The sequence below is a fragment of the Xiphias gladius genome, chromosome 1, assembly GCF_016859285.1.
Source record: "Xiphias gladius isolate SHS-SW01 ecotype Sanya breed wild chromosome 1, ASM1685928v1, whole genome shotgun sequence".
In the NCBI taxonomy this organism is placed as follows: domain Eukaryota; kingdom Metazoa; phylum Chordata; class Actinopteri; order Istiophoriformes; family Xiphiidae; genus Xiphias; species Xiphias gladius.
Window position 1 is genome coordinate 2,135,677 of NC_053400.1, and position 17,453 is coordinate 2,153,129.

The window sequence follows — 17,453 nt, forward strand, 5'->3', positions numbered from 1 at the left end:
TACAGAAAAAATGCATTTCTCCCATAAATTTAAAACATTCCAGATCTAGTTTCCAAGCATAATTATGTTAAGGGGCAAAGTCCCATGGCTGGCAGCCAGAGCAGCTTCTTTGTTTGAGTTCAGCGTTCATTTGCTGCCAGAAGGAAAAGTAACTTTTATAAAATGTGGAAATGGAATCAACACTCCATTTGTCTCTAAAGGTCCTGCCTCCTTACCACACCTCCTCACTTAACCACAGAGAGTGAAAAAGAATTCTAATGTGAAAAGTCAGGAAGTATTTTTGCAGGCTGGAAAACAAAAATTATTCCACAGCATTAAATACTTTCAATAGTTTATCTCTGTCCTGTTTTTGTACGCTGTGAGAATGACCTTAAGAGAGTCTCATGATTGACTAGTTACAAAGCTCACTGATGTTTAACAGCACACATGGATATTATTAAGGCATGCAGAGTTGATCAGTGCTGCTTTGCAGTTGTAAAGTAGACAGATGTAGCAATGGCATCGACTGCAGTATGGTTGTCTCCATTAGTCAGTGCTTTCAAATCAGTGAGAGCCCTTACCACAAGCTAGGGAGAAGTGTTCTTTTATGTAAGGGACTTCAATGCAAATCATACACGAGCTGTGCTCTCTGTCTCTCTTTCTCTCTCTCATGCAGTTGAAGGACAAAATATAATAAGGTGAGGTAATCGGAAATGAAAGCTGCAATTTACCACTTTTTTCAAATTAAGGCTGCAAAAAAAAAGATGTGTCTCATGGAAATTACGTTTCTGTACAACTAAACTGCAACACTAAATATGTTTTCTAGTGTAATCGTTGGATTATGTTCAGAGGTATTTTTTGAATCAATAAAGTACTACATTTATTAACAGCAACAGAGTAATTAAATGTAAATAAACACGTTGTGTCTGATGTCACTGTGAACTTTTTCTGCACTAAACCATACCATGATCTTTCCCTAACCTTAACCAAGTGTGGTGAGTATCCAAACATAACCACAAAAAAGTTTAATAATGCTGTAAACACTATGAATGGATATTGTGCTCCAAGATTGGATATTTTGGAGGAAAACAAATACATTGTCTGTGAACATTTTACTGATATTCAGTGATTCAGTATCTATGTATTTGTGCCTTGCCAAATAGCTAAAATATCCTCCTTTACGTGAATAGAATATGTAATCTGGTCACAGCTGCATTTCTACAACAAAATGTATTTGCTGTTGCAGTTTAGTTGTATATGAACGGTGGTGGAATTCCCATTAACCTCTTGTGTTGACCATAAATCTAGCTTAAACTATGTTGTAGCATTTACATTGCTTCTTTCAATCCGTGCCTCTTCTGCCTACCCTGAGGGACAAGAATCAGGTGACTTAAAATGTGTTCTTATTATATTACTGCAAGGCAGTTTTATTTCAGTCAGCAAACAACATTACTTCGGCCCACCAATTTCCTATCCATGGAGTCTAATCCAAAACATTTCCACATCACTATTCAGATGGTTTGTTGTCATGATTATCCAGTTGGTACATCTAGCTTGGTTCATCCACTTTGTGTTATCTGTTATAAGGGAGTTTTTCCTTGCCACTGTTGCCAAGTGCTTGCTTCGAGGGAATGTTAGGTCTCTGTAAATAACATTATAAAGAGTACATTCTAGACCTGCTCTATAGGAAAAGTGCCCTTCTGTTATGATTTGGTGGTATATAAATAAAAATGACTTGAGCTGACTTCACTTGACTTGACTTGGGAAAGACAACCTAAATTTGATTCTCTGTAGGTTTCTCGCTGTGAGCAACACCATTCATAATTAATTAATCAGTTTATAATATAAAAAAAAAACTATGTATTAGTGCAGCTTTACAGTAACTAATAATGTTAAATGTACACAAATTTAGGTTATACATTATCAGTCTTGGTCTATAACCTTACATGTCCCTCAATCCATATGCCACAAATTGCCTTTTCAATTATGTATCAGGGTGTGTATTCTAAACTTATCAAGATATGAAGTGTCAACCTTGACCAAATGCGGGGAGGAATTGGGATGCTCCAAAGGAAAATTGTGTAAATTGAAATAATGACATTTCAATTGCAAAACCAGATGGACCAGTTGATGGAAGCCATTTGACAGGGCAAGGAGCACCTTAGGCTACTAACACCATTCCCTCATGATGTTCTTGTATTTCATGGTAATAATACTCAAACCCAACCTATTACACAAAATCATCAGCAGCATAATGAGCATCAAGATGAGATCAAACTACTTGCCTCGGCCCATTTGGAAGATCAGAACATCACTGAAATGTGGAGCTTTTTCTTTCTTCAGGAAACTCAGTTAGTGTTGACAGATGGCAGTGATTATATTATGATATAATCGCACAGTGATAAATCAAATTCCACACAACTCATAGGATGTCAAAATACCTTTGTTTTAATTTGGGGAATTTATGCTTTTAGTAGGCAGCAATAGTAGAGAGACAACTTGACGGACTGTTATGTACACAGAAGGGACTCAAATGCGGGACTTAGAGGAGGATTGGATTGATTAGGGAGAAAAGGTTTATTGGATTTTGAATTGGTGGTCATGAGGTGGATGGCTGGGAATGGAGGGTCTGGCGGGAGCTGGAGCAAGGAAGGGAGTGGAGAAGGATGGGGAGGCGTGAGTGGCGGTTACTGGCTTGAGGACTGGGAACAGCAGGTAAGCAGGCATTGAAGCAGGCTGGCAAACTGGCAGGTTAGCTCCTGACCACAAGAAAAGCAGGTTAGAAGTTGGGATGTACAAGGAGAGAAAAATCACTAGAAACAACAAGAGTTGGCCTGAAACATTCTCTACCACTGAAGGCCACTGGTGCTTTAATGCACAGGCTTACCTGGGCTTGAGCCCCTGGTTTCTGGAGGCCCCTGGTTGGTTGGATGCCCAACAGCAACAGGCTTGTCATCATCATACAAAATGCATCACCATAGCTGGAGGGAAGGTACTAACCATGCACATAACTTTAATCATGGCACAAAATTCATTTTCACAGCAAACTGTCAACTACTAGAAACTTTGTAGAAATAGAACAGAACGGTAACAGTAATGCTGATTTGACCATGGCCAACGTTCCCAAACACACCTGCCAGGTTGTGTGACCAACAGGTGCATGATGGGTCTGGCTAAATTCTTAAATACTGACAGTGGATCCTTTAGCTATGGCTTCTATGTTCACCTCTACTGTCAGTGAGGTGTGCACCATCTTTCTGCTGTTTTTGAAAATCCCTGTTGTGACTGCAGGCTCACTCCGCTCAATGTCTGAAAACTTGGAGGAGAGCATTGAGACCAGAGAGGCTGAGTGGACTGGGTTTATTTTGCATTGAGAATGAAATAGCAGAGAAGTTGGATTTAGAACGGATTGTGGAGGACTTTGTTGTACACAAGACTCACAGAGTGAATTTCAGACAGGTGAGTGTAACAAATGATTGTTGTAGCTAACTGTACAGAAGAGAGCATCAGCAACTACTGCGTTGCCTAGCAATATAGTGTTTTGTCTTTGTTTGTCAGCTCCAGCCACTGCAGAGTTTAAGTTGTTTAGAAACATGCACAGAAGAGGTGGGCTATTTGTTTTATATAGCTTGATATTACTCCCACCGTAGTGTCCATAGACTTGTAACTATCTGTTGCATGCACAAGCCTGACTGGAAGTTACTGGTTGCTTTCGTCGTGTTTTTACCTGGGAACGGCATAGATGCATTGAATTAACAATATACATATATGCCTGCATATACGCCAGGTACCCTAAAGAGGTCCTTTAATTTAATAGTTTTATCATATGTTATTATTATCACCATATATAATTTTTACTCCTCTCCTTTCCCCTTTTAAAAATCTAACACTGTAACATTTACTTGGGGTGGGTAAAGTTTATTTTACACCCAATTTTTATTTTCCACTACATTTTCCATTACATTGGGCTGTACAGTGATGAATGTGCATAAGTGGTATATGGTGTAAGTGATAGTCACCAAAGCTAATGTTGCTGCAACAATGTCCGTTATAGCCTAACAAGTGTATAAAAAGGGGTGTTGAGGGGACAAGTACAGACATAATGAATGTGATAACCTAATGATATTAATATGGAGGAATTCAGCAGCGCTTCAATACTGTCTTGCAGCTAACCTAACTACAAATTAATAAATGTGCTGAGTTTAAAATGCAGCCTAATTACTCCCTTCACCTGCCAGAATAAGTAATGATAATAATATAATAGTAATAATGTAAGTAGTAGTAATAATAGAACATGTTATTTTTTCAAGTCCCTCTGTAGTACAATTGCTCACAAGTTTGGGGCAGTTTCTCTTTTCAAATTATAAGATAAATGAAATTAACAAAATGACATCACTCAGGTAAGTTTCTGAAACTTTTCCCAGTTCCTTCTACCGCCATTCAATACCTTTTACCTTTTTTTTTTTAACAGTGCATGTTCTAGTAGACCCCATGATGAAAACAATCCTCACTTGCGGGGGTGTCTTTGTCTTATACTGTCATTGTTAGAACATAAACATCGATCAGCCGCTGTGAGTATAATCCTCACAGAAAGAGATGTGTACATGCGCACACACGCTGTAAAAAAAACTCACACTGTAATCTTTTGCACTATGATACCTGTGTTTTCACATTAACACAGTCATAACGGGCAACATGGTGTTTAATTTCTTTCCTGTCTTTTAAACAAGGCCTACAGTGTGTATGATGCATTAAAACAGTACGCTTTTGTTACCTGTATATCTTCAGTTTATTTTTTTCTACCCGCAAATGACTCATCTTTTACAATTTTCCTTTTCTCATCACTTAATGTTACGCAATTCATTGCACTGATAAGATTCGAGGTTAAAATAAACTGACTCTGAACTGCATTACTCACTTGATGTCTGTTAAATTGTCAGTTATGTTAAAAGCAGAAGCAAGCCATGAATAGGAACAAATCCAAATGCAAATGTAACAGTGTGAGTTCGGACTTTGATTGGACATATAATTATATTGAGAAACAGCATTTTGCTGACGTGCATGATGGGTTTTCTAGGATCATCAGGGTTATAGATTAATGTGCGACAAAATAACAGATTTTAGGAAGTAAACACCATAAAGCTGTACACAAAATATCTGACATGTTAATATCTCAAAGTTGTAATAGTGAATGTGTTAGCAAACAGTATATGTATGTATGAGCAACATTAACATTCATTTGGAGTTATGTTTCTGGAGAAATGTCAATCCAATATTCACATCCTTTTAGTTCTGTTTTGGTCTCCACCAACTCCAACCAAAAATACCTGGCTCCAGTGTTCAACAGCTAAGTAAAGCTGTGGGCAGTAAAAACAAAACAATCAGCTGAAAGATTCTAAAATCCTTCATGGAGCTGAGGGGTCCAAGGTGTTGCTGATAATTCTCTATGGGCTAATTTCTATGAGTTACCCCTTCGCATTTGATCCATTGTCTATATTAAAGTAGTGATTAGTGCAGCTTTAATTTTACATACATACTGTATACATACGGAGGTGGTGACAAATTAGTGGAAGATGTTGCCACCAGAATATCTTCTATGCTCCTTGTCATAGCTTCTCCAAATCAAGGCAGTTTTATTTATGAATGTGACAAAACAGCAATGTGGCTCAGAGGGGTCCAAGTTTCTGCAACTCTGTAGAGGACTGTTGCTTTGTCTTTGTGTCTGTTATTTATAATACTTTTTTTAAATACTTTTTGTATTTTGACAGATCCATTTAATGTGATGGTTTTATCAATATTTAGTGTTGATTGTTTTCCTGTCCATCCTGTTACACTGTGAGTTCACCAAGGCAAGTTCTTAACAGTAGTAATGGTAATAAAATGATGTCAACTCAACTCAGCTGGGGAGCTGGAGCACCAGTATTCCAAAATTCAGTAAATTCCTTTTTTTGATGTTTTGATGATGGGGGTGTTGAACGCTGTCAAACATTGCTCAAAAGTCTCCCATGCTGTAGGTGTTCAAGTTTTCCTTTAATTGGCAATTCCTCTTTTTTCGTACTGTATTGTATGTTGAACTGAAACCTTTCCAACCTCGTGTCTACCTGCAGCTCTGAAGACAATTCTGGAGGTGCCAGCGGGAAGCCGCTTTCTCAGACTCAATGCCAAAGGACCTGATATGATAAGTGAGTGACAATAGTTCAGTCCATACTGAGTACAGAGAATCTTATTGTGTTGTATGTTTAATTCCCCTTGTTTACTTACCTTTGCATGCACAAACCAGTTATTCTGCTTTTCTGTCAGCTTAGTATCTGATTCTGTGACTCATGCACTTTTTGATTCTCAGTATCCACACACTCATATATATTTAGGTATATGAAAACCTCATATGAGATAATACTATTAATTAAAGAAATTTTCAAAGAATGTGGAATTAATTTATGTTGCTTCTGAAGGGAAATTTAATTTATTTAATTTTGTTTGTTTTTGGATTGAATGATCAGTGCACTCTAATGAATAAGGGTGTTTGTTTTTATGTAGGTGTATTTGTGATACATGGTTTTCCTGTACTAAATTTACAAAAAAGTGAGCACAAGAGAGACAGAGATTGATAAATATCTTTGAAAATAGTAATTATCTCAGAGTTGCTAAATGGTTTTAATATTGGTGTTTTAATATTGGATAAATTGGATTGAGAAATACTGGAATAAAATTCTAGTTTTGCAGAGAAAGGACAATGGACAATGTACAGCGGCATCAGTGATTAACATACAGTACACCCCGAGAGATTTTTCATTAATGTTGGCGACTTCAGTCATGCAAATTTAAAGTTTTGCCAAAATTCAACCAACATGTCAAGTTTACTACAAGAGGAGAAAATACACTGTACCTTGCTTACATCCAAGTTGTTGCTGCTAATGTAGGACTGCTCACTCTTACCCTTAACACTGTGTGGTGTTTGATTTTTCCATACGCATGCCAGTGATCAGGGCCTCCCATGTCAAGTTCCTACAGGACCTACATCCCGTCCACAACAGCTCTGGCGGTAGATCAGCTGGTAGAGCAGCCATGATGGACAAAAGTAGAGCAGCCAAAAGTTTGGACCTGATCCGAAACTGATTTGTGGTAAACCTAACCAAACCCAATGTGCATAAATAGATTTATAAAACAGAGAGATTTGACTGAAGTAGACCTGCATTGATGTATGTATATAGGAAAAATAAGTCACCTTGAACAGAAGCGTCAAATTAATGTCAAGATATGTTCAATGTTACCTCTAAGTGAATTCTGGTGCAGTTTGTTTGTTCTGAGAACATAAAATGGATCAACTGCAGGACTGTGTGGTAGCAGACGTGATGTTTAGCTTGAATTCAAAAGCTTAACTGCAATTAAATCAACACATTCCATAATGTTCATTCGAACTGTTAATATTAATATTATGTTGGTATGCTTCAATCTGTTTCATGGATGTGTGCTTTGTCAGATGTTTCAGAATTGAGGAGTGACCTGGGAATTACTTTAACGGGTTTTTTTTTTTTTTCATTATCATATTTTCACTATTGGCATCAATTACTTATTTTCATAATGAAATGATTCTTGTTCTTTGCACAATGTTCCCTAGTTCACTCGCCAAACTGTTTAAGTTAGCCTGCTAATGTTATCTAACTTCTGTTGCTATTAGCTAATGTTAGCACATTACAGCTAATATATTACTGCTAAAGCCACCTGACAAAATCTGCCATTTTATTCACAATACAGCATGAAAAAAAGAAGTTATGGAACAAGCATGAAAGTCTGAACAAACATATCTGTTGTCAGTGGTTTTAACAGTGACACTTGTTTCTTGAATTGACTTTATATTTTAGCACATTAACTATGAAAGAAAATGGTAACTATGGTCTAAAAGAGCTAGCTTTTGTCTTTATTTAAGATGGTACCAACGTCATTAAACACTAACTTTGACTATATCAACTACAAGACTAAATTGTGGTTTAAAAAATAAAAACTTTACCAAAGCCTCTCCTCACTGACGAAAAAAGAGGAGACGAAATGATTGTTTTTTCAAACAATGATATAATCTAAATGTCCTTCTTTGAATGACAGTATATATATATATATATATATATATATATATATATATATATGTGTGTATGTGTGTATATATTTAAAGAAAAAAATCCGAAAACATCCTCCACTTATTTAAGTGTCACACCACTAAATGCCACAGGAGTGCCAGTAGCTGGAACATAGAGTCAGTTGTCACTCTTCTGCCACAAAGATGTCAGATCATTTCAAGTTTAGTAAGTCACTCACTTTAAATTTTTTTTGTATCCACAATTTAAGAGTGGAATTTAAATTCTGCACTGTGACATAAGTGGAGTACGATATTTTCAGCATGGTATTTTTTTTTCTTTTCATATTTTGGGGGGCATTATATGCTTTTCCTATAGCGACATTGTAGATGTGACAGGAAGAAAGAGAGATGGAGGCAACATGCAACAAAATTCCACTACCAAATTCAGGCCACAGACATTGTTAGGCAAGCATCTTAAACATAGACTGTATATAGAAATAGACTCGGGGTTTGAAGGTATGTTTGGGGGCATGCCTGGTTTGATTGACATACCTGGTCTGAAGCCATGCTGGAGTGATTGACAGACAACCCGTTTGGACGAGGCCAGTAGGGATTGTACATTGTTTTGATTCAGTTGTTTTGTAATAACTGTTATTTCTCTTTATTTGTCGGCAGAGTAGGCATTTTCCACAGATTGTTATGCTTTTCTTTAGCTGGTAACAAGTTTTCGGCTAACCTCAGTTCAGCATAACTATTGCGTGTTCTTCGGTTAGTTGTACTGACAGACCTTCCAAGGATTCTGGTTTCCAGTTTTTTCGGTAAGTAAATGTTTATTTTCTTAATGTTTTCCAATTTTAATATACTTTATATGCAATTTGGAGTTAAGTGTAATGTGTGTAATGCACCTCAAAAGTTAGTGCGTTTTTTCCTAGGTGTTTTGACCAGAAAAGGGAAGACAATTTGCATCCTAATTAATGACTCAGTTAATGCATCTTGGTAGCCAAGCTAGCTAGCTAGTGCTAGCGTTAGCTGATGATGGAAGCTGAGGGACTCGAGGGAGAGATGAAACGAGAGGAAATAAGAAGGCTAAATAAGCGAATGGGATACATCATTATTTACACAAATCATATACATTGGTTTTTAAGTTTGATGTAGAGCGTTTTTCCACTTTGGTGTGTCTCATATTGAGTAAGAGGACCTTCTGTTAGCGCAGAAGACCGTTTTAAGATTATTCATGCACACATGTTAGACACTCTATTTAGAAATGCTGTTCATTCACACAATGATCCTATCACAAAAAAAGTTATGTGTGTTCTTAAGTTCAGTATATAATGTGTAGAAGAACATTTCTCATGTGGGAGTTTGTTCATTTGATATTGTAAGTTTATACACAATAGTCCTCAACTGAATCAGACATGCATGCACCTATCCTGACGTGCTGGTATCTGTATGGTATTTATCGTGATCCACCATGTCTTAACTAAAGTGTTTGTCTTTTACTGTAATTTGATAGGTATCCACACTCTGAAAACTGAATGATTGGTGCCAAAGGAAGGAAGACCTTGGTGCCATTCATCTAGTTGTGGAGAAGGGAGACTGCATGGACAACATCCTTAGTTCTCAGTGGTGATGATGATGCCAGATAACCACATCCAGTTCTGCTCCGTCTGATGAAAGGACAGACCATCTTTTTAGAAGTTTATTTGTTATTCTCTGTCCTTAGTACTCAAAGGTTCAGTTTCTTGCCTTTGACTTCATTTCTGCTGTTGTTAGATTGGTGATGGTAGCAACATCTTTAAAAACAGAATTTTAAAAAATTTTAAACTGTAAGGGATGGATCAAATCTAGTTCATTCATCATCTTCACAGGTGAAAGTATTTCCCAGTTTGACATCAAAAGGGTCTTAATTGGAAATAGCTGGAACTGGCCAACCAGTAGTGCACGCAGGAGCAAAATGTGTATTTTAATAGATGTTTACTGCTGTTACCACTTCAGAAGTATGTATTAGACATACAAAATCTTTAATGTGTAATGAAGATTTCACAGATTTTGAAGCAGTTAGGTCAAGTAATTGATATTGCATGCCCCTGTATGGTTCTTCATTTAATGGAGATTTCAAAAATGTCAGTGTAGTACAGCTCATGTTTCAGTCAACTAGTTATTGTAATTGAAAAATGTGTTTAATGTGCTGTTACAATTTAATTTCTAATTAATTTCTGTTATATTGAATTTTAAATAAACCTATCATGATTTAACAGCACTGAGTGCATTTTCCATTAACTACAGAACACTAGCCTGGTTTTTATAAATTTACCATAAGCCTCATCATTAATCTAACAGGACATTTTGGTGAATTAGTGTTTTAGGTATCATTAAAATTGATAAGTACATAAGACACACATAAGGAAAACACAAACTCTAATGTCTGTCATTTGAACCTTCATTGTCAATGTTCAAGGATAGCAAAATAAAACAAACATTTCTGTTAATTATGTTGTTGGATAAAGCTAACATAGTAATAGCCTTATCATTAATAAATTTATTCTTCTATGATTACAATATTGTGCATGTTGCTATTTTTAAAATTTACACCATAAAAACCATCAACAGACTTAGGGCAATAGCTTCATAAATACCTTTATTGGATATTAAAATCTGCATTAATTTCAACAATTTTATCATCCATCACCAGAGAGGTGTATAAAAGAATGTAATAAATGGATGAATTAAATAACAATTAAACTACTTAAAAATTAAAAAAAAAAATACAGATATAGAACAAGGTTAAGGTGAACATAACTGTCACAAGACAAGTTTCCATATTAGAAAGAGGTAGTTGGATCTCCAGTGCAACATAATTTTTATTTACAAGTATAAATTACAGTAGAAATGGTAGACATGAGAAAAAAATATAAAAATTATACTTCATATATACATATATTCATGTTATTCATGTACATGTTAACAATTTCTTGGTTTAATTAGGTCACTATGAAGCGACAAAAAGGCAACCTGATAGAGTATTTGAATGTAAATTTGCCCCAGTAACAACTTCTCTTTAAATAAGTGATGCTCTTGGAACAGAACACTGATATTAACTATAATAATTTAGAACTATGAATTATATATATATATATATATATATATGTACTGTGAACACTGTTTACAATTTGTTATAGCTACGTCCGATATGGGGACAGAGATTGTCAAAGACCATGGGGTGTTAAGACTGGAGTGTTAAGGGAATAAGCGTGGGAAGGGAATAGGAAGGGTGTAGGGAAGAGCACAGTTGATATGACTGAACAGTGTTATGGCCACAATTGTTACATTTAAAAGATACAATATTAACAAAAATAACACTCATCATATAAGGCATGACACTCTGGGCTATGTTCAGAGCTAAAAAAAAAATCCATTAAGACTCTACTTCAACAGGGAACAAACACATGAACATTTCACCATTGCTGAAGTTGGGCTTTAATGGACTCAGCAAAACTGTTTAAAAAACTTAATTTGCCCTAGTACTGAAATGAACTCCATTGTGCAACACATAGCCCAGGAGTGTGAAGCCTTGTGTGAGGGTGATGTACAAAGCTGTCACTTAAACAGTGAACATATAGTATGTAGCCCTGACACTGTTCACAGACCTGCAAGCCTTGTCAGTCTTCCCCATATTGGCACCAGCCTTCCACCTGCATCTCTGTGATGCCAGAGAAGATGATCTTCATATCTAGATACCACAGGTGGAGGTGGTGCAGGTCCTCCTTCATTGCTGCGACGAGGTTGCCGCTTGAGATATCCCCCAAGTCATTCCCACCACAGTGGATGAGGAGGACATCCGGTACAGCTCTTCCTTGTAGGGTCTGGTCGAAGAAGTGGAGAAGGATCTTTCACATCAGACCAACCCAGCCAAACCAACAAATGGAGATACCATCAACACCAAGGTTGTTCCCCATGCTGTCTGTAGCTCTCTGGGCTCCATACTTGATGCAGCTGGCCCCAATGATAAAGACCTTGGCTGGATAGAAAAAACATTGAAATAGTGAGAAATGTGTCATATTGTAGGCTATAGAGAAAAAGTCAAAAGAAATAGCACTATTATCATATGTGCTCCACACAGTTATCTGAACAAACATAATTCCTTCAGTTTAGTTGTAAAAAAAAAAAAAAAAAAAAAAAAGCTGTACTGCTTTACATTAAATAGCAATAGCAGAATAACTAATAGTCACTTCAGTGGCATTGTTTGGTCAATCCCAGCACACAGCAATGTTACTTATTCTGAAAGAGAGAGAAAGAAATCATTCCAATAGATGTTTTGACACCTGTCATCAACAATGAAATGAACAGGAACTGTAAAAACTAGCCTACAAACGCGGAGATGCCTACACTTAACTGTAATAGCGTTACTGTTTTGTAACCGTAATTTAAAAATATTGACAACCCACTTTCACTGTTAAAACTCACTAAGTTAGGTAATGTGACCTTAGATTTGCAGAAACAATTTTAAAACACAATGTTTTACCCTTTATACAGTCTATGGTTTTCCCACAAGTGGTTACACACAGTTAGCTTACACCCATTCTAACTTCAGCTACGATAACATTACAAGGTTACTCCTCATATATGTATAAATGTGGACGACTAAAAACTGACTAAAAATAAAAAGGGTGAGGTTGACTAAACATGACTAAAACTAAGACTAAGACTAAGACTAAATCTAAAAATAGCTGACAAAATTAAGGCTACTGATCACTACAGTATAGGAATCACAGTCCTATTTAGATATAGGCCTGTAATTTCAGGGGACCAAAGATAATTTGACAAATTAAGATTAACTTTAATACAGTCATGGTGTTTAGTATGGATAAAGTCTATGACATCATCTGACACCTGGTGAGGGAATCTCTGTCTGGTTTTCAGCAAGTGAAACACCAACTTAGCTGGACTGAGGTCCGGTGGCTGACTTTACTGCTCAACAACAGTCCACTGTTGGGTCATGAAAAACTTCTTGGTTGCTGTAGCTACATGTTCATACAAATCATACAATGCGCTCAAATCTAGTAAGTGCGTAAAACAGGGCTGCTGTTCCTGTCATCACAATTATCACAGTCAAACTCCCTTAAAGTTCAGAGTAATCACTTTAATCTCAGGCCTTTTCATTTTGTTTCATTTCACGTCCAATGTACTGGATTACAAACCAAAAATGAGTAAAACATGAGACTGCCCAGATCTGTATGGACTGCACTGTATATAGGTACTTACAGTTCTAAGTAGTTTCACGTGGCTGCTTGCCAAGTTATTCATGTCCAGTCACATGTAGCCTCAGTAGTCCAAGTAGTTGATAGTGAATATCAGGGAGGGTGTGTTAATGCAGCTACCCACAGATGCCTCATACCTGTCAAACAGAGGTAAAGGGCATTTATTATATTTATTAAATTATTTATTTAGGCTGTCTTCTACACAGATACACTGCTGTAATTATAGACACATGAGAACAGCAGTACCAGAGTAAAAGATAATTACATGTCAACACGTTTGTTCATACTTTCGTGCTTGTTCCATAATTTCCTGTTTCCACACAGTAATGTGTTAAAAAAAAACAGACTTTGTCAGCTGGCACTTACAGTAACATATTAGCCATAACGTCCTAACGTCCTGTTAGCTAACAGTTTGGAAAAATTATGGCAAACGATGGGAAAATATTGTTCACCATGTTAATGTTATACTGAACAAACACATAAAAGTTTAACTTAATTGAAAGTGTCTCCAAGCAGACAGGTAGTGGCACCTCCTACAGCAAAAGTAACATTTACTGTTTATTTACTTTGAAAATCTCAGGGGTAGCTTCTGCTGTCTGGTCCAGGTGTTTAGTTGGAAAATGTACTGTGTGCAAATAAAGTTAAATGTAAAAACACTGATTACATATCAAAGATCAATTGGCATAAGGGTGAATATTAACTTAAAATCTCTGAAAAAGTGGTCTTGGCATTCATTTCTGCTGACATCTCTTATTTAAGTACCTAGAGTCTTCCACTATTCAAAACTGATGGAAAGAAAAACACAATATCTCAAAAATGAAGTAGAAATAATTGTAACTGGTGGCCATTACATAAACCGATAATGTTGTTAAATTATCAAGGAGACTGCTTTCTTCTGTTGAAGAATATTGAGAATATCATTAAATTGCAATGTGTAATGTGAATCGCAAAGCTCAAAGCACCAATATTGCCGTGGGTAGGTTTATGTTGGAGTGAATAGACAGCTATTACACATTGATATTTTGTCGCATACTTACAATATTTGCCCAACAGTTCCTTTGTAAGTGGCTTTACAACACTTCAAATGATTTCCCTCTGTAGGCCTGAAATGTGGGTACTTAACAATACATGCTTTTTTCTTCATGTTTACCTGGACTTTATACCTTTTTTTGAAATTAATAGCTGCCAGTACATTACTCTTATAACTGTAGAATCCTGGGAAGCAAGCCAAAGATGTGGCCTGTCAACATGTTTTTTTCTGTTTTTCATATTACTTTTTCTGTTAAGTTAAAATATGAAGTTAATATAGAAAGTTACTGTATATGGATAAACATGCCTCGTCCTCTGTCTCTCCCTCAGCCATCGAAGCCATCTCTCTTCAGGGAAGGAAGGAGGAGACCAATCTGGTGTCTACAGGCTCCTACGTGATAGGAAACACCTCCTTGGACTTTCAAAGAGGGACAGACAGGCAGACACTCAGGACATATGGCCCACTCATCGCTGATTACATTATCAAGGTGTAACAAAAGAAAGATGACTGGCCTAGGATTATAGCATAAGAGCCTTAGGACTTTAGGCTTCTGATGTATATATTTTATTATAGATACAAGAGTTAAAACATAACTAAATCAGTCTGTTGAGTAATATTTAGCAATGCAGGGGATTTTTTAATGAGATTGTGAGGTTGATGCAAGCGGAGCTATTAGTATTACTATTTGAAAAGCCTGCTAAATCTAAATAGAAATAAATTGTAGTGACCGTATTGTTTCACAACCCCCTCTCTGATGCAGTTGTAACAAAGACAAGCACTTCAGCTTAACAAGGCCTCCACACATACAGACATCTTGCGAAGATAAAAGCAATTTGCAGTGACTTCACCACTGCGACTAATAATACTATCACCATTCTATATGTCACCAGACTATTGGACATTTTAAAGAATACATCTGGTGAATTTCTATATTTTTTCTCATCAACAAATCCCATGAAAAGATCCAAACCAATAATGAATGGATCCTACTGTGTTGGTATATAAGCCTGGTATATCTTATTCCTGTGTGCCATAGAGCTCTGTTGTTTCCCAAAAAACTGTTAAAAAGACATTAATGAGCCACATAATTGCACTGACTGAAATGGTTCTTCATTACCATGAACACAAAAAAGGTAGTTTATTTTGAATCAATCCCACATACACTGTCCTGCTGTTGTAAATACTCACAGCTTCCTGGAGACCTGTGGTCACAGTGAGGTTGCCAGGTTCGGTGCCATAGTGCTTGGACAAAGACTAAAACCAAAATTTGTATCATACACCATGTAACTGCCTCTGAAATTACAAAATGTCATTAGCAAGTATGGGGCTGAGTGACATGGAAGGAACCAAGAAGCTGGAAATTATTGAGAGACAGACTATCGCATTGTTGGTTTTGGTCCTTTCATGTAACTTATTAAAAATAAGAAAACAACAAATCCTCCAATCTAAATGACCTATAGGAGTATACCACTGGCAGGTTTACTGGAATGTCATTGTCACAGTAACAATAATAAACACACAGGTAAGGTTGTGGAATTATCACGGTTTGGTTAGGTTTACACACAGAAACTACTTGGTTAGATTTAGGAAAAGGGTTAAAGTTAGAGGACCTTTGTCATCATGGTTACAAAAATAAGTGCATATGTAAAAATAAGCAGTTAAGGGTGTGGAATGGTCATTGATAAAGGAAACAACGGTTTTAACTATGGTCGTATAGGTCGATGACCTATTGGGTCGTTTTTTTTACTGGAAGACAGGAAGACACATAGAATAACACCAATCTTATCCTTTAACATGGAGCCAATGTCTCTCCGTAGTAACAAGCAGGATTTGTTTCCTGTGCTTTTTCCCCTCTTGTTGAAAGTTATTGTCACTCAGACACATTGGGTGTAAGTTAAGGTATGTAATAGCAATTGATTTGGGGATAAATATGATATATTGTATTCTGTTTCAAAGGTCAGTGTATAGATGGCACATTGAGTAGTTGGTCGACAAGCCCAAATCCTATTCAAAGTTGTAAGGTCATGATGAATGACTTACACGTCAATTACATCCTCTAAAGAAAAGAAGACGAGCACACATTTTACCATGTAAGGCATTTCCTTGCTCTTTGAAGGATGACTATTTCACTTACTATAAAACTTAGTGAAAGATTGAAAGATAACAGTTTGTGTCAAACTGTCAACCAGACATTTCAGGGGATGGTGATGTTGACCATGACCTTAACTTTAATTCTCAGGTCACTTCTACAGGTCATTTTTGTCTTGTACCCACTTCAGATTTATAATCACCACTAGTGAAGTTTGAACCTATAGAAGACAGACTGAGTGGATACTGATAGTCAGTACTGTGGTTCCAACATAAACTGGAAAACCCTTTTACATGATTCATCTTGATTCTCTTTTGTGGGATCCTCTTTGTTACTGAGCTCAAGTGTGTTCTTCTTTCCTCTGCTTGTTTCTGCTATTCTGTACTCCTCTAACCTACACTACATAACATAATGCTGTTTTCTGTACTATTCTGTCACCCTACATGTTATCCAGATGATGTATGGAGGTCCCAAGGATACAGTTGTCCAGTTTCTATTCTACCAGCCAATCAGATACCAGTGGAAAGAGACTGACTTCTTCCCCTGCTCTGTTACCTGTGGAGGAGGTGAGATGGCCATCAGTCAGTTGATAGTAACTGTAATCAGGCATCTACATGTTTAAATAATGATTTGACATTGTTAGATTTTATTGATCTTCAGTTGTTGTATATCAAGCTCCACCAGTTGCTGTATGTCCAGCTGCACCACTTAAATAGACTGTGTCCATCCCCCAGGCTATCAGCTGAACTCTGCAGAATGCACAGACATCCGATCCAACCAGACCCTACCTGAGCACCATTGTAACAGCTATCCTGAAAACACCAAACCCACACCAAAGCTCAAAGAGTGTAACATGGACCCCTGCAAAGACGGGTAGAGATCATTATGAGTTGTATTTTATATCAGTGATGTCACAAAAACCAACATTTCAGGAACGTGTTGGTTCCATTACACCTTAACCCAACCATCCACTCTCCAAATTACGTGAGCAGGATTCTGTTGAACCAAGTGCTGAGCAAGAGGTGG

At 36.8% G+C, this 17,453-nt stretch overlaps 1 protein-coding gene across 2 annotated transcripts in view; it reads left to right on the forward strand.

Moving 5' to 3' along the window:
* The window catches only part of LOC120791725 (ADAMTS-like protein 3), a 174,481-nt gene that overhangs the window by 141,445 nt on the left and 15,583 nt on the right, over positions 1-17,453 (forward strand). For both annotated transcript variants that reach the window (XM_040130335.1, XM_040130344.1), the window contains exons 8-11: positions 6,087-6,161; positions 14,668-14,825; positions 16,882-16,993; positions 17,162-17,300. In XM_040130335.1, the coding sequence (XP_039986269.1) occupies positions 6,087-6,161; positions 14,668-14,825; positions 16,882-16,993; positions 17,162-17,300 (484 nt within the window). The remainder of the gene's footprint in view (positions 1-6,086; positions 6,162-14,667; positions 14,826-16,881; positions 16,994-17,161; positions 17,301-17,453) is intronic.